Source organism: Anas acuta, chromosome 1 (assembly GCF_963932015.1).
Source record: "Anas acuta chromosome 1, bAnaAcu1.1, whole genome shotgun sequence".
NCBI classification, from domain to species: Eukaryota; Metazoa; Chordata; class Aves; order Anseriformes; family Anatidae; genus Anas; species Anas acuta.
The window spans coordinates 69,517,845-69,543,393 of NC_088979.1; the positions used below are offsets into that span (position 1 = coordinate 69,517,845).

Consider the following 25,549-nt stretch of genomic DNA (forward strand, 5'->3'; position numbering starts at 1 on the left):
AGAGGAAAACTCTTCACTTCTCCGAAGCAATGAAAATGGCCAAATAAAGACTTATGTGATAAAACAGATGGGATAAAAAGTAAGAAAAAAAAATGTATATTCTGTATTAGGCCATCTTCATTTTATTTTTTTACTGGGTTTTATCTCCACAGCAGATAGCCCTACTTCTGCAGCAGGTAGGGAGGAAACCACACAGGAAGATCTGACTCCATTGTTTGATTCACATAATTGCTCTGTTTTTTTTTTTAAGCACCCAGTAAACCACGAAGGAATAGGTATATAGGCGATTTCAAGTTGGACAGAGGGAGAAAAGTATCTAACGACTCCCAACAAATTTCAGTGATACTACCAGCAAAGTGCTCTGCTCTGAGGCAGCTGAGAACCAGTCAACAAGTCAGCCAGGGATGAGGGGAACTGGATACCCACCTCCAACATCAGCATCTCTCAGCACTGTGTTCCCTTCATGGTCTGAACCACAGCTCAGTGCCTGCCTCCTCCACCACCCTAGAACCTACCTCCACCTTTAGAATACTGCTTAAACAATTTGCCCACAGTCCCTTTTATTTACTTGAAGTTCATTTGCTTTGTTCAAGGGACAGCTGGAAGTGAAGAGGAAAAAATTCCTTCTTAGGTCCCAAAAGTTTGAATACAACAGCATTACAAGCACTACTTGGCATCAATAGCCAAGGCATATGATAAAGAATTGTTTTTTTGCTGTCCTCCCTTCTCATCCCAACAGAACTTGACAAGAAACAACAAGAACAGTTTTTCTTTTGCATGAGACTGTACAAAAAAACAGTAATAAGAAAGAAGCTTAGGTGGTCATAACCTTATCTCTACCTTATTTGTCCTGATGTCTTTTGGAATCTGATTCACAAAGCTATTATTCCATTTATATGGACTGAAAACCACACAGTGCTTCCACTTAAGTTGTCAACATCTCCACAGCAAAGATTGGGAAAGAGCAGAAGGATAACCAGCTATTATTTCACTTTTTTTTTCAGGTTATTGTCAAGAATCAGAGATTTTGTGTTAATGTAGCTCACACCACCACATATCTTTAACCTGCATGATGCAATATAATTTCTTCAGTTGTAAGGTTTGGAGAAGAATAAAAGCTTTGAATCTTCCTTCCCCAAAAGGCACAGATTAATATTTGACATAGGTACACTGAACAACAGCCCAACTCAGACACATTCCCTCTCCAATACCACTCTCTCTCATTTCCTGTTTCTCTTCAACTCCACAAATTCAATGTAGCATAATTTTCCTAGGTGTGCAAGATGTAAGTTTGGGATGAGAAGGGAGCAGATAAAAAAACTAGACTCCTGAATGTCATCTGGAGAAAACACTGCATTGGAGAACCACTCCTCTTCTCCAAGAATTCCCTGGTATCATCATCCATCAGTTTACCTTTAGATTAAATGTTTCTCCATATCTGAAAAGCAGATGCTCATGCTTCTTAAACGGACTCAGTTTGCCTATGATGACAAACGCAGGCAGCATGCTGTTTTCCCTTCCTGCTGATACCAAGGTTTCTGAGATAGGAAAGAAGTTTCCAAATCCAGTGTTAAAAGCTCCACTACTATGACTACATGCAGTAAAGCATATTAGTTCATTTATATTTTGAATTTACACAACTTTTAGTACTTGCTCAGGTGCAAAGCCAGCAACTTTGTGGCACAGAGTCCTTAGTACTTTGGTGTAAGGGTTAATGAAAGCCTTTCTCAGAATTCTTGCTCCTGCACGACATCAGGAGAACTCCAAGTCAACCACCATCATTTATTTAGTAAAGCCAGACAACAACAGCCTTCAGGCACACAGGATAATACCAAAGCCTCAAACTGAAAAAGGATACAAAAGCTCCAATGATGAAAACTGGACTGAATATGTGTTTCTGGAAAGTAAACAGTGCCAAACCCATATAAGAAAATATGAAGTTCTCAGCCAGGAAGTGCAATACCTCAAATAGCTAAGGGGAAAAACACAGACAATAACATATTAAAGGCCAAGCAATAAAGACACTTTTCAAGAGAAAAAAAAAATACACAATTCTAGAGCAATAGAATGTACAAGAGGAAAAAGAATCTTGCCTGCTTGGTGCGACTTCTTGATTCGACTGACAAGTTATTGTATGTATAATGTGCCTGGGTAATTCCACAAAACAGGACAGCCACCACACCTGTGAACAGAATTACATGTAAGTATCAGTCTGTTTCCTGCATTGCACAAGACTTCTCCCTTTTCAAGTTCTATTAAACTTAGACACCATCCTTAACCCTGGGATTTTATGAAACTCATTTTCAAGTCAAAGATTAGGCAAGGCACAAGGGGGCAGAAGCATTGGAAACAAATCCAAGCTGTTCCTAAAAGCTTTTGCCGCACAGTGAGTTGCACCATCAGTGGTATTGTGCAGGAAATAAAAAAATATATAAGTAACTGCTAAAATCATGTTCCTTATAGAAAGGTTTAAATGAGAAAGTGGAAACATGGTAGCTTAGACAGACAGGACTTCTCTTAGTGTACTCAAAGCCACAACTCACCGGTAAATCCACAAGCTTCTGCTAGCAGGAAGGTGCTCCAGGACATCAAGAAGAAGAGAGCCGTTTCCAGCAGGGGGAAGCAGTGCAACTTGGTAAACTTCGTCACGTTAAGTCATTTGTTAAGGGATCAAGAATAAGAAACTCACCAGTCCTTTGGCTTCTCAGTACCCAATATTTGTGAAAAGAGCTATTACGTGCTAACAACCAATGCTACTCTGAGAACAAAACACTTTTTGCTGAAAAACATCAATTCCATCACATGCAGACAAACTTCAGAATCAAGGTCTCCCCTTACAAGCCATCAATTTTACGTATTTGTGCTGCATATCCACAGCATAACTACGGCTCCACCTCCGTGAACTAAGAGCTTATTCAATACCATGTTTCCCTGCAAAGCACCAGCAGGGAAGGCATGTGTACTTGGTGTTCCTTTTACTGTTCTTTCATTTTATTTTTAAATAAACACATGTACACAGGTCACCTTTAAAAAGTCATAAAATACATTCAGAAGTGCTTCATTACAGGGCTGTTCTTGACTACAGGAATCCTAGGATGAAGTAGATCTGTCAGAATTTTTCTGCTCAGATTTGTTGACAAGGTCTTTCAGCAAGTTAGGCTACTTCTGTACTTTTGAGGCAAAGCAGATATCCTGCCTACAACAAAATGCATTGCTTCTTGTGTTAATGTGCTTTAGAGGACAAGCCAGCTCAACCACAGCAGCTCAGCCTTTCAATGGGAATAAGTTTTATCTTCCAGATGAGGGAAAAACTTGAATAATGTCAAACACACAGTGAATTAACAGTTCAGATAGCTACTGAAAGAGTGGGACAGATTTCAGTAGTCTTAAACATAGCTTTCTACATAATACAGAATATTTGTTCACCTGTCTATGGACCTTTTTACCCTACAAGCACTACTCTGGCAGCATGCAAACATGTTACAGAGAGAAACCATGTGCTAGTAAGAGTGGTGGAGAAGTCCTTGGTCTGACAACTAGCAGTCGTCTCTGAAATTCAAGCAGAAGGAGAGCACGAGACCAGCAAGGACACCTGAAACAGCAACAAGGTGGTAGCACTCCCTGCCCCTGTGTAGGAAGCCAGTACCTTGACAGACACACGGAGGCTGCACCCCCACCCACCGCTCCTCTCCATGCACAGCACAGTTGCAGCCAGGGCTCTGCAGCATTACACAACCAAAACCTAATGGCAACACAGCTGCTTGAGAAGTCACAGTTCAATATGTGATAGGGATGTTAAACGCAAGGAGGAGCACCCCTTTCACAAGGCAATTCACAGGCTGTGGGAGGTGTGGGGCTCAGCACTCCTTGTGACTCTGGCAAGAAGCACTCAGTTGGCCTGGAAAACCCAGTGGAAGCAGTCTCCTGCGGGCTTCACCACAGAATACAGAGTTCACAGCAAGCCACAAGTGATTAACACCAGCAGCAAAACAGCTGACAGCATTTCAGGGGAAGTCTGGTTAGCACAAAGCACTGCTGAGCCCAGCTACCTGCTCCCCACCCATGCCACTACTTCTTGGTGGCCTTCTGAAGCTAGGAAAGAGCCCTCATCGGAGCTGAGTCCTCATTTCTAGTCTCTTCTGGCAGCTTTGGGAATCAAACTCTATTCCCCTGGTTGTTATGCTGTAAGTAACCATACCAAAACATTTTAGAAGGCCAAAAGTCAGCATATATTATCCGCATCATGTTTGCAAACCAAGCATTCTGCCTGCTTTCAAAGAACAATGCATGACCACAGGAACCCCCTTTGCTGGTACAGGTACAGCTGTAGGTACTCCACAGCTGTGGCAGTGCTACAAAACGTTGGGAATAAGGTCCTACCAACTTCACTCATGGCTTAATTTATGGGCTCTAATTAGCTGAGAGTAGTAAAATGAGCATTTGCCATTTGCTTGTAGAGCATTACAAGATGTTAAGTATTCCTTCGCCAAAAATAGTTTAAATGGTATAATTAGAGCAAAAGTTTATGTATTTTTATGTATTTATTTTTAAACCGGAGGCTGTCTTGTGCACAGTTTTATAGCACTGTCCTGAACACAAGCATTACAAACAGCAAGAACCAACTGCTGCTTTTAGACCATGATTTTACAAAATGGAACTGAATGTATTCAGGCTGTAATTAGAAGCTAGCCAGAAAGCCAAAAACCACAGCAACAGCACTCGATCGGCTACAGCTATAGATGGCTGGTAGCTTAAAAGCCAGGCTAAGAATCATCATTCTGGGTCACATCGATTGCAGAACAGTGGAGCTTGAAGACCAAACGCTAAAGCATCGCAGCACATCTTCCCCCCACATCTGAAGGGTTTCCATTATCCAGGATACAATGAGGCAAACCTGAGCGGTGTATATATAACAAGATACAGTTCAGACATTATTGGTGAAGATCAAGAGTCACAGGTTCACGATTATTGTAAAAAATATCACATTCTACCAGTTTTCAGAAGTCTAGGCAGATCAGAGCAAGCTGGGATGTGTAAAAGTATCATTATCCTAGCCAGTCCAAAAGCAGAGTTTGATTTTTTTTTTTTTTCCCTTTCCTGGGGAAACATCACAGTTTCTGGTGCAGATCAGACTTAAGATTTATTGCCCAAGCCTAAAGCAAAACCCACACAGATTGCTCCCTGAGTGCCTCAGAGCTCTCATCAAATAGACAAAGCTTCAAGAGAGCAGGACAGGTCAAGCAAAGCACGTAATGTTATGATGTTAACTCTGGTAGAGATACTCTTATCCAAGCCGCATGATACAAGATTTCCAGCAGAAAGGTTAAACGCAGAACTCAGAAAGAACCCATTAGGGTCAGAAATAGCTATTAAGGATTTTGCTGAAGAAGAGCAAAACACCAGTTATCCTATGAGATGTCTTTCAAGCCTATATAATAAAAACTTTTTTATAATTCCTAAAAAGAAACTGAACATTAGGACGTGTCTATTTAGGGCTCCCCCTTGGCTTTAAATCTTTTGGCAGTACAATGCACGCAGCAACATCACTAAAACTTCTGGTGCGGCCACAGTTACACCAGAAAAAGGGGATTTCTATGGATACTTATATGCCTTTCTATAGGCAGAGGTCACACGAATGCTGGTCACGTCTTCACAATCAGATTAAAACCAGCTTGAGTCACCGTTGCTACTGCTGGAAATAGGTGAGCTCCATTAGCACATGAATGTAGCATCTTATCTGGAAAAGCTAAACATGAAAAAGGATATCAGAGCTGTCACTACTCCTGTCACTGCTCCCATCATGAAAGAACCACTGAATATTCCCAGGAAAACACCAACCGACTTGAAAAATGCTGCTGCATCAAAAGCATGGGTATTTTCACCTGTTGGCTGGTAGGCAACTATCGATCTAGGAACAGAGTAACACAGTGACAAGTTAGATGTGGCATCAGGAAGGCTTTACTCCAACAGCATCACCTGAACAGCAGAAAAGTCAAACCCATACTGAAGGCAAACTTTTATTTCTGGTGCTTCTTATGCATAAGATATCTTGGCAAATGCTTGTAATATTTACTAATTCAGCTCAAGATGATCCACTTAAATTTAAAATAGCATGTCTAAAATAAATGCTTTTTCTGAGAAAAATACCTAAAACGATTAAGTAATTTCAGAACAGAATTTCAGGTAGTTACTTACGAAGATAATACAATGGCAACAGCGTCATTCAACACGCTCTCCCCAAACAGAAGGGCATAGAGATCAACATCAGCATGCAGCTCATTAAATATTGCTAGCACGGTAACTACAGAAAGAGGGGAAAAAAAAAAAAGAAAAGACTGTCTGACTTCAAGAAAAACTGTGAGTCGTGACACAGTAGACTTTCCAGTTTGCCTTAAGCAACAAAACCCAAAATTGAAGTACAGGCTCAAAATCAAACTGGGAAATAGACAAGCCACATTTATCTACAGGTAAGCAGCTTCACCATCAGTTTTAAGGCAGCTCGATTAGGAAGGGGGCTCTGCAGTCCTCCTGTCTGCAAAGTCCCCCATGAGCACAGGGCACAGTGCAAATGAAACTTCTACCAAAAAAAAAAAAAACAACAACAACAACAAAAACCACCTTCAGCACCTAAACACCTTCAGCACCTTCAGCAAAACATTCTGCAGCCCTTGCTACTTTTAAAGGCTGCATGGCTTGTTGACATGGCTTTATCAGTTCAGTCATAGTGCTAATAGCTCTAAGTGTTCCCCAAAGCACGCACTATGCCACAGCAGTGTAAAATTGTGTAAGATTAGAAATATTTAGCAGTCTTGCCCATTTCAATCAGTGTTTTCACAAACACTTCAGTCTGGCATGAGAGAATGATTCTGAAGATGTTCCCATATATCAGCTTCAAAAAAATCAGATGGTACTTCTTTTTTGCATAAAGGCCAAAATCATGTGCAACCATGAGCTGTTCAGAGCTCAGCTCAATCACAGGAGCTACTTCCCATTTTTACACCAACTAACACATGCGACATCACACAATCTGTTTTAAACATCAGGCTTCACACTTCAACACTCCCTCCCCTAGTCCTTCACGCACACCAGCTCTCCAGGCTCACCTGTCAAGCGTGGACACCTTTGTGAATATGCTGGACTTCCAAGGAATGACTAAATTTTTTTGCCAAAAGATAATCTGCAGAAGAGCATTCTTCTGCTTGAATTTGTATAGCATCATTGGATTGAGAAAAAAAACACAAAACCTACTCAAATTCAGCCCTTAAAATATCCTTTGTCCCAAGCAACATAGCTACAGAAGTCCTACTATCCACACAGTATAATAATTTCATTAATTTTCAGCCTTAAATTTGAGGTACACTAAACAAAAATCTATTAGGGAAAAATATTTAAAATAACATATAATTAACAGGAAAGTTTGATTTGTCCCCAAACATATTATCCCATCAACAGACTGACAGAACAGCTTTCACAGCACCCAGCATTTGTATGCATTTCACAGAAAATCAGAGATACTAGCACAACATCACTGAAAATAAAATGCAATTAATATCTTTGTGCTGTACAGCCAACAATCCTAGCAACAGGATCTTTTAAGAAGATTATTAAAAGTTGTTCAGCAAGCTACCTGGATCAGTGGCAGATATTATTGCTCCAAAGAGGAGGCAGTCTGTATAATAGAATTTACCAGAGAGCTGTCCCACCAACTTCATTAGTTTCACAACCCCATACATGAGATTCCTGTAGAGAGAGGATAAAACAGTCCAAGTCAAACAGGCTGGCACATTTCAGACAGGCAAAGCAAAACGACAAGAAACAGTATTTCAGGTGGGCTTTGTTATTCTAGAGCTCCATGAAACACTGCTGCAGTTTAACACTATGCTCTCAAAATTAAGTTCCCTCTCTTTCTGAGCAAGCTGAGCAAAGAGCGAGATATGATCCAACATTTAACAGTTAAAATCAGCAAACAGCAGAAGATCTGTTCATACAACTAGCACAAACTCCACAGGCTGCTTCCTTTTTCCACCGCAGGGAACATTTCTGTGCTCAGAATTCCCCTCAGTGTTGGTTCTGCCACAGTACACAAAGACACAGAAAAAGCTCTGAACTAAGAATAGCTTTTAACATATTTCTCTTTGGTGAAATTGAGAGACACAAACCAAAGTCGCATATGCAACACTGTATTTCTCTCTATGCAATTTCTGTATTTCAGAACACCCAAGAACACAGCAATACTAGTGCGTAAGTGATCGTATGCAAGTAAACCAATGTGGTTATCTTTAACCAAACATGTACATATACATATAAAATTATGCATACACATCCATCGGGGGTGAAGGGGGAGAGAGTGTGCATGCACAATGGAAGGAACATCTCTAGAAGTCTGACAGCTAAAATTCTATTACAAGTAGTGCCTACAACTCAGGATGAAGTTAATTCTAATAGGAGTCTAACAAGCTTTCACTTTGTACTGTAACGTGACATTAAAAGCAGAATGCTGCTCTCTATTGTAAATATTGATGCCAATTGACCTTGACAATATTGTTTGGAGGGGCAGCATTGTTTAAAAACCAGATCTCAGCAGAAGTTTATTTTAATTCTGTCTGGAAGATTTGCAAATAAAAATCAAACAAATCACAAAATTAAGACAATCTAGATAGCTCAGTGTGAATTTTTCAAATTTAGCTTTAGTAAAAATAGCAACAGATAGTACAGATTTCACTTACCCAATGATAAAACAAGAGACTGCTGTTCCTAAGAAGGCATAAGCCAAAATTGACCCCAAATTCCTGAAAAAGTGTCTCTGCATAAGAAAACAGGTTTACATACTCATTTAAAGAAGTTACATCACTTGTTCAAAAACATACAGTGCATTATTACACCTGCCTTTATTGGTGCTTTCTAGAGAAATCATTTGATTACTGCAATGTAAGTTCTGTCCAACTTCAATAAAATGAATATATCAAATCTGAACCATGGAGCTCACTGACAGGAAACTTTCCAATAATATTTTTATAACAAATATCTAGATATAATATATAGATATAAGACATAGCTATAATAATAAACACAAGCACCACTTGAAGATGTCATAACCCAGACCTTCCGTCACCCAGAATCTAGAACACCCCCACTGGGATTCAAGTTTGGGTCCACTTCTCAGGGTAATTTACTGTATTTTGGACATTAGAAAAGGACCAACATAATTCATAGCAGGACATCTTCTACTTTAAATGTAACTGATATTAACCTCTGGTAATATTCAAAGGAAAACAAATCAGCAATTTAATACGTTTCTCTCTTAAAACAGTATGACCTAACCATCTATGCAGGAAAATGGCTTTTCTTATTGTCACATGTGTTCCTGAACAAATCCTGATCCTGACCAGATCAGCAGTCTCTCATTAAGAAAAGGCTGTTTTCTTCAGGAAATGATTACACTTACTTTCTTCAGGCTATAACCAGCGTGAAAGATAATGGGTGGCAACAGAATGTTGAAAAAGACTTCTGGGTCAAATGTTACCTAAAAAAATTAAAGTGTGAAATGAATTAGAAACAAACACACACAAAAAAAAGTCTTTTTCCTCTTTTATTTTTCTGACAAATATTTGTAGGTGTTGAAATAAACTTTTGGCCAAGTTGACCTTCCAAAATACTGGCCAGCTCTATATAGACGCAGCAGCAAAAAGCTGCAGCTATTCACATTGAAAGGCATCTAGGAAAATAAACATTGCATTCATCAGTAATGACAGTCTTACAGTCCCCTTTTTGAATAAAAAATACTCTAATAGAAAGGATACTGGAGAAAGTATCTCTTATTGTGATACTTGACAGTCACGTATTTGTACTTTCTGTTGTTGTGTGTGTTCTTCCCCCCCTAGTCAAGTCATATACAAGTCTGGTTTTCAGGAACTGGGATCATTCATCACTTCCAAGTATTTCAGTGGATACTGCAGGTATCCATGGCAGACTGCACTAGACTAAGGAACTAACCCAAACATTTAGAATTAAAACAAGACCCTCACACATGAGGCAGTCTAGGCCCTCTTCATTTAGTATCTAAACACAGACTGGAATATAAACACAAGTGTGCACTCTCAGTACAGGATTCATTTCAGTCGTCTATAGCAGACAGGTACACATGAACAGTCACCTACGTTCTCTTCATAGTCTTCACAGAAAAGTATTTTTAGGTTACAGGCCTAAAGTGGCAACCCTATACCTCGAAGTCTAGCTTTGCTACACAGAAAGGGTGCTTAATTCCAGCTATTGAATAGAAGCAGTGACATAGCAGATGCAAGCAACAGCTGATAAGTGAATTTCATCTCCCAACACCAGATTGTCTTGTTTGGTAGGTTGCAGGGATGTAAGCAGCAACTATTTCCTGAACATAAACAGAGTCGAAAACCCAAGGACAAAACAAAGAAACAATCACTATTCGTTGTCTGCCATATATCGTATTATAGAAGGCAGCATCAGAGATCAGAACGAAGGCCTTTTTTGCTCAGCTAGCGTTCATGAGTTGTACAGATGTTAGCAGTGTACATTAAGCCTCCAGCAGCAAGCAAGGGCTTCGGGGAAGAACTACACGCTGGCAGCAGAACACAGCTTTGCCAGCAGCACTAGAGCACAGAAGGTGCTTTTGAATTCAGCATTGAAGTGTTGTTACCACCAGATATGCAGACATTTGAGAATACCTAACACCCAAATGGCAGGGGAAGGAGGGAGCTGCAGAAAAAAACCCCACACAGCCAAGCAGCACACACTCACAAGAAATGGCCTAGCCTCACCTTTCGCAACATGTCATTTTGCTCCACGTTATGGATCTTCCCAGGGCTTATCTCCCCTTTGAGCGTATATTCGAAGAACTTCCCGCTGACATTGACCAGCAGGGTTGTAAACGGCCTGTCCTCCTGTGAGCAGCTGAAGGGTTTATCGTGGCCACTGGTAGAGGGAGTCCCGTACCTCAGGATCACCCCAACGATGAGTCCTGGAAGAAGAGAGTTAAAAATCCATGAGTCTGATCTGCCACTTCTTTACCTCGCTGCTGAGTTTTGAGTATCAGCTGAAGTATAACGCAGGAACCTCACAAGCATCAGGCACACAGCAGTGAATTGCTACTTTCAGTTTCCTGCAAAGGAAGAGATGCCCCGAGCACACTGAAACTACTGATGAGTTTGTCAAATCTGGCTTCTGCCCAAAGTGACAAAAATACTCACTTTCAAGTCTCTTCTTCCTCACCCTCATTCACACCTCTGATGTGTAAACGCCGAGTTGTGCTTGAGGCCAAGCACTGGGACATAACAAATGGATTTCACCTTTTTACGGGCAGAACTGAGTGGATATACCACTGCTGATGAATAACTGCTGAAAATGTGAGACCGTAACTTAACTGAAACCATTTGCTGTAAAATATTGGAACACAGCTGCAGTGAGGATGCAGCCTTTTTTTTTGCCTGGCAAATTTAAGCCAGCTAACAACGGCAGATGCAGGATCTCCTGCATACTTGTAAATAACAAAGGTAACCTGATAGAAGGACAATGCCAGAAATCTGGGGAAGTATAACATTTAATTGAGCACCATTCCTTCTTAAAGGTACTGTGGAATGAACGAGACTCCACAGAAAGATGGATAAGAATAGTCAGAGTGGCTTTGGTCTGCTAAGTATACAGATTGATGCCCTCTGAAAGTCTCCCCGCCACGCCACCTTAAAACAACCTGTGATTTAATCCTTGTTGCAGACAGCTGCAAGGTGATGATGGGTATTTGTCAGTAGAGAAATGATCCTTTTGTGGACAGGGCAGTAGTTAATGCTGGCTTTGCTGTCTGCGACCAATCTGCACCCATAGATTTTTTTCCCCCCAGATGGTAAATAAAGTTGACAGGTGTTAGCCAGAGCATAAATGAGGTATAACAAGAAAAAAATACACAGCACCAAAAAAACCTTATCCTTATGGCATGGATTAAAGAGTAATCAAACTGTAAGAAAACAAATAAAAAAAATAGAACAACCTCCAACCAAAATAAGCCTCCTCATTCTCCTCAGGTTCAGAGTGGAAAAATAGTATTAATGGAAAAGGAGGTACAACAACAGCTGTGACACTCGAGTGGGCGGCTACCCATGTGTCCCCCTTCTCTGCCATCAGCACGCCATAACGGCAGCATGATCGTTAAAACCTAATTGAAAGATTAGCATTTATTTCGTTTAGAAACAAGATGTGTATGCTCAAAGAGAACACACGGGACAAAGACTTGGGCAAGACAAGCCTACCTTCTGAAATTTCAGCTGCTGACAACTGAAATGCAGAGTTACGGAGTATGCTTCCTCATGACCCCCGAGTATTTTTCAGCTGCACATAATGGATGTGATGAAAACGCAGCTATGCACGAAGTGACAGGCTACAGCCAGCCAGCTTCAAGCTATTTGCACTGCCAGTGATGGCTACAGACACTTTCTACAAACCCAACCAAACTGCCAAAACTTTTTGCTGTTTTCACTCTCCTCGTCCCTAGACAGAGAGAACCAAGCTCACACAATACCCCCAGAAGGCTTTCAGTCTTAAATATTGATCTAACCGGGATCAGCCAAAACCCTGTAGTAAATCAGGAGCAAGAATAAAAACTCTACAGATCAGCTTGTACTCATAGCAGTGGCACAAAACCAGCTCCATACTACTGCTAGGCTGACATAATAGCTTCTTAGGCTCAGAGAGCATCATTCAGTGAATTCATTTCAAAAGCAAATAGGGAAACCTTTGTTGCTATTGTATCAGGAGGATGCACCAGAGGGAGCAGGATGTGATTCTATTACAGAACTGGATGTAAGCCACTCATACATTTTCCCCTGTAATAAAATACATCGGTTATTTTAAATCTGGTTTTGAAGATATGACAATTATAGCTGTAACTCGTACTCACTGTTTGAGGTTAAACATACTTTAACCCTCAGCGTCCCACAGCCCAGCTACCGGGAAATATCCTGCTTTCATACACTTTCCACTGACAAAACACCAAGCTGGATGACCCTCACACCCAGGACCATGCAGTTTGGGAAGCTCTGATCCCTGCTGTCACGCTGTCTTGCAGCTCTATCCCCAGCAACCTTGGGAAAACCATCACCAGCAGGATGCAGCCATACCTACTCATCCCCCCAAGGTCCCAAACAACTGAAGACCTAAGCAGCTTTCAGGCAGACCAAACAGCCCAATTTACAGCTTCACAAGTGATGCCTTTCTAAGCTGCCCGTCATAGCATGTTACAGAGGGAGCGAGTTCATCCTTTACGAACTCTCTCTAGATACTTGACTTCAACCATTTCCAGAGCAACACAGTCACGGCTGCAGAAAAAGGCCATAAAAGAAAAAGACTTGGAGCTGCTCGATGGCCAGGCTTAGTGGGATACTCCAGACTTACTTTAGCAGCAATTTCTAGGATGATAATACAAGCACAAATTTGGTACAGCACTACTGCTCATCTGGAGGCAAGAGGAGGGACAGCAGCAAGGAATAACACAGTCCCCATGCTACTTTCATCCTGCACAGGTTCACTGATGAAGAGTTTATAGAGAACTTGATCAATTGAGCAAATATTTGTCTGAACACTTGAGCATTTTAGCTCTTTAAAAAGAAACCTCAAGGGCCACTAAACCAGCGCTGCCTTTTTCTGCAAGGCTGTCACGAGAGAGAGCTAGAAGTGAACTATAAACACTGCAAAACTTTAGAAGAGCCTTTCTTTCAAAATTTGTTTGTGGTAATGGTTGTAGATTTACATCACTGCTCATAAGGACTCAGGAAAGATAAATTCAAAAATTAATACTTTATGTCTTGCCTACGCATGACTTGTGCTCTCACTTCTAGCAGAGAAAGCATTTCTGCCACTGCGCTGCCTGTACAATGCCAGTCACGCAGCTGCTACACAAAGAGCATCTTACTGCACATAAAGCATTAAAAAGCTAGGACTTCTTTCCTTTTTTAAAAAAAGGAATCTCTAGTGATGATAAGAACTTCAGAGGCAGTTAACACCAATCCAACAAAACACCACTTTAAGCAGCGTATTTACTTTTGCTTTTGTTTGAGCACAGAAATCACTGCTGTGAGACTGAGCTCAGGCAGGCACAACCACTAACTAACGCCTGTCCCAGGTCAGGGCTGAGTGTCGTGTGGTTTTCCAGCCCAGTCCTCTTCTAGAAGAATTAGCCCTGAGGTTTCAGGGAGCCTTCCTGTGGCCGATCCGCACTGCAAGACACGGCTCAGTCAGTGAATTCAGACTGTGAATCTGAACTTGATCAGTGGGTGAACTCAAACCTGTAGATATCTTTTCTTCTGTCCACTCCTAGCAGAGAGCTGGGCACAGACTGCTGAGGCACTGCCCTTGCGGAGCACAACTTGCACTAACTGCATTGCAGCAGGAAGGAGACTTGGTGGAGGCCTCACTGCTGTTTACAGCTACCTACTGGGAAGACGGAGAATAAAGAGACTTCTCTGAAAAGTACGTGGTGATTAGGTCTAAAAGCAACAAAGGCACTGCAACACACACAAAATTTAAGAAAAAGCCACCACACAGCAAAGTGGATAAGCACCAGGACCGGCTGCATAATCTCCATCCTTGCATACAGTGAAAACTCACATGAACGTGGCCCTGCAGCCTGCTCTGAGCAGAGGGCTGGATGAGGCCACCTCCACAGGTCCTTCCACCTGGATTAATTCTGCAATTCAGACTCTTTCCTGCAAATATTTGGACCCTCCAGACAAGTACTTTATATTGCAAAGGTTTCTTTAAAAGCAACTTTGCTGTTTCCTTGGTCAACCTTGGGGATTTCTGTGGCTTTGGAGCTTTGTTTAAATAAGACAGCGCTGCTGGTGCACAGCCCGAGAGGCACAGAACATTTTCTGGATACTTGTGGGGCTCTGGCCTCCCAGTGGTCCAAGGTGATGGCAAGTGAAATATTTTTTTCTCTCCCCAAAAGCAAGTAAATAGAACAGGATTTTGTAACATTTGAGAGCCTAGATTTTTCCTACATACACCCAAACCGAACTTTTTACCAACTTATGGACCAAAAAACAAAAGATAAAAAAAACAGCAAGACTGATGAGAGAAAGCCCTGCTCAAATATATTTTCAAGGCAGAAGACTAATAACAATACACAGTATTTATCACACAGCTTATTTTACTATAGGATGTTTGTTTGGATTGAGATGCCACAGTTTTAAAAAACCAGGAAGTGTTTTTCTTAACACAGGGTCAGCCTCTGAACGTGACAGCCCACACCTTCACCTTTCAGTGATTTATCATCAGGAAGTTTCAACACTTCTTACAAAGGAAAGAATTCAAGTATTGTTTCTGACCCAGAACTGAGCCAGCAGTGCTGCACCTAAAATAATCAGATCAAATGTTAGGTCCCAGCTGCATACCAGCTTGCAACACGCTCTCTCTGTATTGAGTGCTTGCCACTCGCTGTGCTTTCCACGTACTGCAGTACAACTTCTCCAAGAAGGTGAGGTGCAAGCCAGACATCGCTGAGCTTCAGCCCTCTGTTAGGGTCTTGCACTCAGCACCACCTACCATTAATTACTTTCCTAAGGGTGCAACGCTTCCAGCACAGGATTCATCAGCTCGTCACATCTCTGCAAAAGATGGAGACTTGTTTTGAAAATAATCCTCGTCTTCGGCAGTCTAGGTTCAGCAGCATAACTACAGGATGAGCCCTCACCACGTTTCAGTGAAAGAGGATTTTTTTTTCCGAGGGGAAATGCAGGCAGGCGGTGCCAGGTCTTAAGTCTGAAGGAAACTTTGGGGATATCCAGAAGCTGAAGTGTTGAATAACAGATTCAAGGTCATGCTTTGTCATTGCCTTAGGACTATTTTAGATAAGGACATTAAAAGACTGCAAACAAGGTGTGGATTAATGTCACTGCACTAATTCTTCCCTGTAGGCACAGCGAGTGGTTACGCTATCAAGGGCATTTTTGTAATAAGTACTTTATTCACTTAAAAAATATATTAATAAAAAAATCAGTGAACCGAACTAGGCATTGCTCTGTATTTAAACAAACAGATTACTCAAAGAAGGTTAGAGATGCTGCACAGTACCCAAATATCAAATTAACTTGTTGACTTGATGCTGCCAGACACACACACACCATGCACGCTGCTGCCTTCTCTAAAACCTCGGTTTCCAGGAAGGCCACAGGAGTATCTGATGGCCAAAAATCCCTTCTGACTAACTGTTAAATCTGATGGGTTGCTTTTGTCTTTGGAGATTTAATTCTTCTTCAGGTCATGTCATATTAGTGCCATCTACATACTCACGTGAAGTGACACGGTCAAAAGAGCACGAAGTACAGAAGGCAGCAGATGTACTTTACTCTTTAATGACAATGGGGTTAAAGAACAGCTTTAAGAGAGGAAAAAGGCATCTAAAAATATAACTACCAAAAGACAGAGGGCTGCTTTGGCAGTCAGTGATGTGAAAAATTACTGCTTCACAGAGCTGCACATTTACACAGGGCAGTGATAACCCCAGGATGAGCAGACAGTGTTAGCAAGGTGCTGACCACAAACGTGACCACAAGTGTGTAGCAAACTGCTGACCAGCAAGAGAAATTGTTCCTTGTATTCCCCCACCCTTCTTGTCCCTGGAATCTAACATTCAGAGAAGAGTGGAACAAAATCCACATATTCAACAGCTTTCATGGAAGAAACTGCTGTCCTGTGGTAAGGGCATGTGGCCTCTGGCCCAAGCATGGGACAGTGAGTCAAGGCTCCTGGCAGCTCCCAGCTTCAGCAGTGACTCAGTGGAACAGCCTGGACAAGCCATGGAGGACAATTTCAAGAAACACCCTCACAAATAAATAAGATACTGCAGTTATAGAAGGCAACTTCTAAGTGTTTGCCAGAGATTACAGGTAAGAGTCTGCAAGTACGCTGTCTGTGTGCCTTCAAATTCAATTATAGCACAATTATCATCTCAGGCAATGTTCTTAAAGCATTTGCTGTCAAGCATTTTATACATATTTTAAAAGATTCTTTGTACTTCCAGAAATAAGTATTCCTTCTTAGCAATCAAGCCCAGAGCAATGAAAACCATACACGTACTAAAGCCACACGTACTCCTGGAGGCATGAGCAGCAATGGGCAACCACGAAAGCCCTGACTCCAACCTCAGGGCACTTCTTTCCCTCTCTCCTTCCCCATGCAACCGTGGCTTCGTAACCCAGCACCAGCTGTGACTAGTCCCACGCCCTGCTACCGGGGCAGGATCCAAGCATCTCTTTCAACTGAGACCTCTAAACCAGAGAAGGGTTTAGAGAAATCCAAACACAGATTTATTTTTTATTTTCTCCCTAGGCACACTAGCAGGTTCCTTGAGAAAAATAAGCAGGGGGAGCAGCTCTATGTTATATAACATAAAACTTCCTATTCTGTCGTGTTTTGTTACTGCTTTTCTCTCCATTTGTGTATACATACATACATGAAACACTTGGTATACCTCAAACAGGAGGCCATGAACTCCTCAGAGGTCAAAAAAGAATAATGTCAAGCTGTTTGGTACAAGAAACCTTTCTACCAGTATCATCACCTGGCTGAGACGCTAGCCAGGAAAGCAGCTTTCCTATGTAAGAGAAAAAAGCCCAGACAACAATTACTGCCCCAACCACCCCAAAACATATGCCATAAAGCTTAGCAGAAGGAGTTATTAATCTGTCATCGTAGAAGTCTGGCTTCAATCCGAAACCCAACAGAAAGTCATTAAGCAGCAGCAGCAATCTCTTTGCTGACACTATCATTTCAGGGTTTGACACAGGGAGAGGGTGGAAAGGGAAGAGGCAGGAAATATATCCATCTCTGCGTGGCTTTGGTTTCAAAGACTCCACAACGGCTACGAGGAGAGCTGTGAACTACAGATAAGCCTGTTTTCTTGCTAAAAACAACAAACCACATCCCAGCCACAAGCCTTTGGTCATCTGAAAAATATTTGCAAGTTTACAGGAGCGTACAGAAGCCTTCATCCTGGAAACTGTTTCTGGGATCTTCTGATTAGGACAGTGGCCCAAGCAAAGCCTTAAAAAGACTGACTGAAGACACATGAGCAAGATGAACAGGCTAAAGCCTGCATCAAAAAGGCGTTCAAAGGTTTTAAGGAGTACTTCCCAATACTCCCTGCAATGTCTTTTTGCTCCAAGCCACATCCATTTACTAACAAGACATCCTCCTACCTGCAGGACAGGAAGTTTTGAAGTTGACTGAATTTTCAAGGAAATCCTTTCTGCTGAGGCAACTGGTGCTTGTACGTGAGACAGGTCATGGCTTCCAGGGAAATGCAGTGATCCAGATGTCAGAGAAGGGGGGAAGATGACAACCCTGTGACTTCCTGTGGTGACGGTGTGTGATCAGTGAAGTCCTGTTACTGCAGCACCCACCCACAGCCTCAACAGGAGACCTATTCCATCTTTCCACGCCTGTACCATTCCCCAGAAGCCATTCCCAGCCTCTTACAGTGCTCCCTCCAGAAGTGGTACAAGATTCACCTTCCTCTAACCAAGATCACCCTACAGTTCCCACTCACTGTCTCTGCTCCCACTGCAGACTGATGTCTCCCTGCCTGTTCCTGACAGATCTTAAATGCTGTTCTCGCCTGACATTTTTGCCATCCCTTCCATCGTTTTTGCACCAGTGGTGTCAGCATGATGCCCGAGGAGCATCTGCTGTGTCTCATCTGCATCCCACCTCAACCCTAACCCCAGCACATCTCATTAGAGTGACAGAGGTGGTTGGGAACTGATGAGCTCACATCCCCTTGTAGCCCATAAGGTGCCAGCTGAGATCCAGTAGGATCAGACTTATTTCAGCTGAACAGCAGTCAGTCCCTGCTACGTGGAAAAATAGGACCCACTGACATCCCGGGCACCACCTAAAACTGCAAGGGCTTGCTGCAAGACCTCTTGGCATTACAACAGCAGAAAAATAAGGAGTAAAACATTCTTCCAAAGGCTGATCTCACCTACATGATCAGAACCACAGCACATCCCATGAGACTGCTTTTATCTTAACCATTTTTGCATGCATACAGCTATTTATGCTGTCCTCTGGCCATCCATTCCTCTCTGCAGGCTTTCTCAAAAGATACAACCTGAAGAGAAAATAGTAAGATTCTCAGATTGAGCCAGTAGGTTTTCCACAAAATCTATTTTAACAGCAACAAAAGCCTAAACAGTAAGATCTTGAATTTAGACACATACAAAGTAATCACCATAAAGCAACTCGTGCATCCCAAGGTGGAAAAATGCCCTTTCACAAAAATACCAAGACCAGAAGGATCTATTTCATTCCTTTTACACTACTCTTGGGACTGTTTCAGCAAATTGTCACCAAAATACCCTCCGACCTTTATCTTGCTTCTCATGACACGGTTTCCATCAAGACAACCACAAGGGGTTAACTACTTGTAAGCAGTTTGCTTATAAAAACCACCAGAGCTGCTTTCAAAAGAAGAATTAACCACATACCATATGTATAAAAACCTGGCAACGCACACATTTGCCATGAGGAACATGAACGCCTCCTGTAGGAGTGAAGGCCGAGGGCCTGGCTCGCGCCCACACAGGATGAGCAGGCCGTGAAACCCGGCGCTGCTGCTCACCACAGCAGGACGCCCTCCACCATACGTGAGACTTCTTTAAATAATCGGCCACCTGACTTTGTAACTTTTCCATTCAGGTTTAAGCAAAACACAGCATCAGCTAATTCTGGCTTCGCGTCACTTTCACTTCTCCAAATACACTCTTTTCTGAGACTAGAAATGCTTGACGGAATAACACGAGTGCCAGTCGCTATGTGCAACACCATATAAAACACCGTGTCTAGCCTACAGCTGCCATCCCAAACCACAAAAAAGCACCTTATTTAACAGCACCGTGGCTGTTAGGACTCCTGTATCAGATAAACAGCTGAAAGTAACACAAAACTCCCCAAAACACCGGTTTGAGGAGATAACCGGTTACACCACCTGGCTGAGCTCATCCAGATCTGCCCATGCTGCTCATAGGGAGAGCTCTCAGAGAGCATTGGAGTCCTTGCCAGAAGCTGCTTATTTGTAAAATCACATGCTGGCACTACTGCTTTTGGGCAGCGTGGTTAAAAGATGGTTATTTGGACACTTGGAAAAACATCTCTTGAAACTTTCCGTATTTATTTATTTATGTTAAGTACTTACTCTGAGGTCGGTGACCATATGAATTTGTCAGTCGATGGCCATGCACCTATGTGCACCTTATTAATACTCTCAGCAGACAAGTTTGATCAGTAATTAACACACAAAGACCGCAGATTTGCTTCACTGGAGGTAATTTATCAAGGGCAACTTGTTGTAAGCTTCTGTTTTGCCTCCACCAACCATGGTGGTGGTACAACCATCACACACATATACCCCAAAGCTCAGGGAAGCCACAGGACCAACAAATAGCCCCTGCTCGTAGCCAGCAGGACACAGTCCTGTTCTCTCATCCCTTTCCAAGGGCTCAAGCTTCCTCTCTAATAGAAAACAGTCAAACCCCAGGCTTGCCAGTGCCTTCCACTGCAACTCCGAACCCCCAGCCAGAGGTTACCTTCTCCCTTAATCCCACTGACAGGTTTCCAGCCCACCAGCACAGGAGCATTTTCAGCCCAACAGGTTACTCCCTACCCCCCAGAAAAATGCAGTTTTAATATGCTGTAAAGTTGAGTTCAGTTACACCCCATGGACACTACATCTCCCCTGCACAATTCACGTCAAAAAAAAAAAAAAGCCACAGGAGTACTATAAATGAAGTTCCTTTCTTTCAGAGATTGAAAATCCATGGTGCACTAAAAGAGAAGAGGTTTTATTTAATGATTTGCCTTTTAGAAGAAGTCATTAGCAATTTGCAAGAGCTCCCACACATTCCTCTTCCAGGTTGTTCATCAAGAAAGGTGGGGGAAAAGAACAGTAATCAACTGCAAACAAAAATTACAGTGTTGAAGCATAAGCACTGACTTCAGTATAAAAAAATAAAAGTTCGAGCTCAAGTTCAAATTCTAAGGACACATTAGGAGAAAAATGAGGTGATCTTACAAACCAGTTGTGACTTCCATCTATAACAAACTTTTTATTTTCTTTGCTTTACTCAACCCTCCAGAAAAAGAAAACAGGAGGAAAAACAACAACAACATTCTTCCTTTATACTTAAGGTAATAAATCACTTTTGAAACCTAAAAATGGTCCCTTTTTGACCCACAAAACTGCAACTATTTTTCCCTGGAAGAGTTGAGTTTTCCAGAACTGCTAACTCCCAAACCATGCAACTCAGAGCAGTGCTTTCTCAATTCAGCTAGGCAGTTTCCTACACACACACACAACTAATTCAAAGGTGTTATGACATTTAGCATAGATTCCCTTGTTGAAACATGCCAGTGTCACAAGATTTGATTTTATTTTTTATTTATTGTATTTATTATATAATAAATGTGCACAACTTCCTGGAACTGAGACAAAACAACTTACTGGCTGAGGATTTGCAGAAAGATGGATCCTTTGCTTAAGCAGCCTCAAAATCAGAAAGGGCAGCTGTTCCAAACGCAATCTTGAACTTGAGCTTGCAGATTTGGGATACGAGGTGCTACATAAAGCATTCTTTCTGCAAACAGCTTAAGACTTGAATACAACAGAAATATGGAGCCACAACATTGATTATTACTGGTTTAGCCTTCAGACACAGTGCTACGAGCACACCTCTGAATTTAAGGAGTCTGGAAAGAGCTTCAACAAAGTCACAAGGCAATTTTTAAGGAACTGCTCTCATCCGTGAGATTCCTGAGTATCAGGTTTATAAAACATTAAAGCCCGACAAATTGCAGAGATGCCAACAAGACTTAAAACTTCACAATCCAACACTGACAGCCTGAGTGTCTCTAGGATGTCCTTACCTGACGCTGTTGTGGATTCTGCGGAAGGCACGCTTGTATGAAAGTAATTTTGGATATTTTTGCAGAAAAAGAGTAGAAAATATTTATATCCAAAAAATGACACTTCACAGTTCCAGTTTGAGAAAGTGTTTCTTAAAACTAAGGCGAGTTCTCTCAAATAAAACTGTATGAGAGATTTTGCTAGGCTGAAGTCATATCCTTGTTAAGTCCTATGATTTAAATTAAATTTGCTGTAAAAACTTAACTAAAAACCTCCATGAGTTTCTTTTTTCTTTAAAAGGGGGATTCAAAAAAAGTCCAGACTGAGCATAAAGTGACAGCAGACAGAAGAGGCTGTTGCAGCTCTTAAGACATCACTTACTACACTAGAAAAACTTTGAGCTAGCTTATCAATCAGTATCTCCAAGGAGGCTCCCATCATGGTTTTGTCACTGGTTAGGAAGGATTAATAACAGAAATGGTATCTACTTAGGCTGCCCCAGCACAGAAGCTCACGGGATGCCACAAGAGCCACAGATCTTGGAGCAGAGAGAGCACAGCGACAGCTCCAAGGGGGAGGAGGAAGGAGCAGGCTGCAATGAGCCATGGAAGCTGAGACAAGAACAGTCACCAAAATGCAAAGAAGCTGCAACCAAAACGGCACAGAGCTGCAATCCCAGACTTGTGTCTTCCCTCTGTTACAACTGCTATAACTTTATCTCAACTCCAATAGCCATTTTTGTGCAGAGCACTCAGCATTTCCTATTCTGCATACGCAGGGCAATAATCTGCACCTCAGTTTGCTTTGGTGAATCCCCCCTCTGCTCCAAGAGCAGGCAGACCACAAGAACATGGCACCAAATCAGCTTAAAAATGACATCCAGCCTTCGTCTAACACTTCTGCTGGGATTTACTCTGAGATCAGACAAGTTACAGCTCACAGGAGGCTGCTGCACACTTGTCCCGCATTCTATTTGGTAAAATTTGGAAAGGATATCACCTGAAGATGGGTCTTTTTCTAAGAGTGACATCACGCTGTCTGCAGAGCTGGACTCAAGGCTTGTGCCCGAGAGGTTCCGGGTGATGCTGACAACTACAAGGGGCTTTCCACAAGGGGCATGAGTTTGCATTCTTACACCAGTAAGCATTTAGAGGTCTGCCTGCAAGAGTACTGGGCTTTCCAAGCTTCACTGGTACATGAAATCATACCTGGGATTACGCTGAGGGAAAAATCCCTGTCATGGGCGTCGTAAGAGGTTCAGTGAATGCTCTTGATCTTGTTCCTTGTCACAGTTCCCTAGCAGGGAGATGGAGTAACAGCACTCCTCTGCAAACACATCAGGGGATTTAACAGATGGCTTGGTCAGTCTCCAGTGTTTGGATTCCCAAAAAACAGGAGAAGGAGCAAGGAAAACTTCAGGAAGGATGTGTGACATGATGAGATTTCTACGTACCACATACAAGCTCTTTTCTTGAAGCTAAGAGACTACTGTGCAAGTGAGGCAGACCTCTCAAGATGCAGATGTTTGCTGTTCTGAGGACCCCTCTCTCTCACACATGTAGGAACTCATCTTCACTGCTGCTAGAAGCAATGTTTCCTGAGACCAAGGTGAAACACAACCTGACCAGCATGGTTAGGAGCTGACATGTGAGCTAGGCACACTGACAGGCACATGATGCCTTTCCTTAGGACTGACACATGCAGAGCACAGGTTGGTCCAGAACATGTTTCGCATGTGACAATTGTGGCTTTTGCAGTTTCCAGACGCCTGGTAAAATACCCAGGAGTCCAGGTGACCAGGGTATTGTAACATTAGACATCACAGATTGATTTTCTTTGCCAGAAGTAGTATGGAAGCCAGTTTGTACAAATGTACGTCTATACAGACAAGTTCTTCGCTTATCAAAATTATCAGAGTAACATGAAAAAAAATATCTGACATGAATACAGCAACACAAATCAAGCCCCACAGGTAACAGCTGAGCAACTGATGTCTACAGAAACACAAATATTCAATTAGCAACTTCTATCAGCAATAATGGTAGATGCCCTGATATCAGGAAATGCAGCCATGAATTCACACCCAGTCAGGGAACACACATGTGTTAGCAGAGATCTGAAAAAAAAAAAAAAAAGAAAAAAGAAAAAACTGTGCACTCAACGCCTCTATTGGTGAAGGTCCTAAAGATGGCAACTGAATGCAAAGCAACTCCACCAGAAGTCTGAATGAGAGCAATATTCAAAATGCACATTTAAATACAGTATCCTCATCAATGGAGCAAATCTTTACCCTCTAACGTCCTTCCTCCAACTACGTATCTCAGTTAGTGACCATTTTCAAGCTCTTAGTTTGCTGTTCAAAAACTATTTATGCAAGACTTGCTGTTAGTGACAAGCTGTCACTAGCAACACACTACTGAAGATTGGCTATGTCTAACCATAGATGTCTCCAAAAAGCCCCAGATTTGCTTGTTGACGCAACCAAAATACCTGAAGTATCAGATTCTACCGTGAAAACAAACCCACAAAACAAAGCAAAAAAAAACACCACATTCTTCAGATCAGAATATTAACTCTGTGCGCAGTAAATAAGACTAACATCAGCATGAACGTTGTATTTTGTTTGTGCAGTCCCCAGGTGAACTAGTAGTGATGGAACTGGAAGCCCAGGTGATGAAGACAAGTCCATTCCGACCTGCAGTCTACCTGCAAATGCAGATAATGTTTCAGCCTTCTGAAACAACTTAGATCCTAACCAAGGTGGTAAGATTTCCCTTCTTCAGTGGTCCAGGTATAACATAACACAGCATCTCATGCTGAAGTGCAGGCAGCTTTATAAGACCTGTCTGACAGGACAAGCACAGCTAACAATGGAAGGAAGAATTAAAGTCTGAAGTTGCAAGCTTTTCCTGAGAAATAAACAAAATCAAGTCATACTTGAGATCCACACTGGTACATCACGTGCTGTCTCCGAATACATTCCTTCTGAGTACTCTTTTATGCTTTTAGTAAAACCTGTATGCTACCCACAGCGAATGTTTTTTGCCAGCCCAAATACATCACAATATACTGCCAAATGACCAAACGCCCGGGACAATCCATCCATTCACCACCACTGGAGTTCATCATTCCTACTTGCTCTTCATCCTTCACAGATGCAGTAGCCCTCATGAATGCGGGCTTTCTTTGGATTGCAAACAGCAGCAGCGGGGCCATAATGAAAATCCATCCAAAGAAATTCAGGCTTTCAAAGCATCCACTGAAGACTTGCTGATCTGCACACTGATCAGCCAAAAAAGGTACATGCTCTCCAACAAAACAGGAAAATTGTAGAAATTAAGTCAAAGGGGGTTTACAAAGCGCTAGACCATTCAGATGTTATATTTCAAAAGCTGCAATACGCTTCTGTATAAACAGAATTGCTTCCCATCCTCCATCCCAAACACACAAGGAGATGGCCTTTCCCCACACCTTGGTACCTAGGGATCAATAACTCGCAGAAAGAAGGAATGACAAAAATCGAACAAGGTTACCAGTGTGCAGAAATTACAGGGCACTGCGGAGCATCCTCCCGCTTCTGTGCAGCCAGCAAATTCGCATCAACTCCTGACACTGCTCTGTTCCGAAGCA

At 42.1% G+C, this 25,549-nt stretch overlaps 1 protein-coding gene across 4 annotated transcripts in view; it reads right to left on the reverse strand.

Moving 5' to 3' along the window:
- The window catches only part of SLC9A7 (solute carrier family 9 member A7), a 63,372-nt gene that overhangs the window by 25,029 nt on the left and 12,794 nt on the right, over positions 1–25,549 (reverse strand). For all 4 annotated transcript variants that reach the window (XM_068681570.1, XM_068681564.1, XM_068681584.1 and 1 more), the window contains exons 2-10: positions 10,791–10,990; positions 9,446–9,523; positions 8,727–8,803; positions 7,628–7,740; positions 6,196–6,301; positions 5,772–5,908; positions 2,544–2,654; positions 2,094–2,182; positions 1,859–1,972 (exon numbers count right to left, since the gene is read on the reverse strand). In XM_068681570.1, the coding sequence (XP_068537671.1) occupies positions 1,859–1,972; positions 2,094–2,182; positions 2,544–2,654; positions 5,772–5,908; positions 6,196–6,301; positions 7,628–7,740; positions 8,727–8,803; positions 9,446–9,523; positions 10,791–10,990 (1,025 nt within the window). The remainder of the gene's footprint in view (positions 1–1,858; positions 1,973–2,093; positions 2,183–2,543; positions 2,655–5,771; positions 5,909–6,195; positions 6,302–7,627; positions 7,741–8,726; positions 8,804–9,445; positions 9,524–10,790; positions 10,991–25,549) is intronic.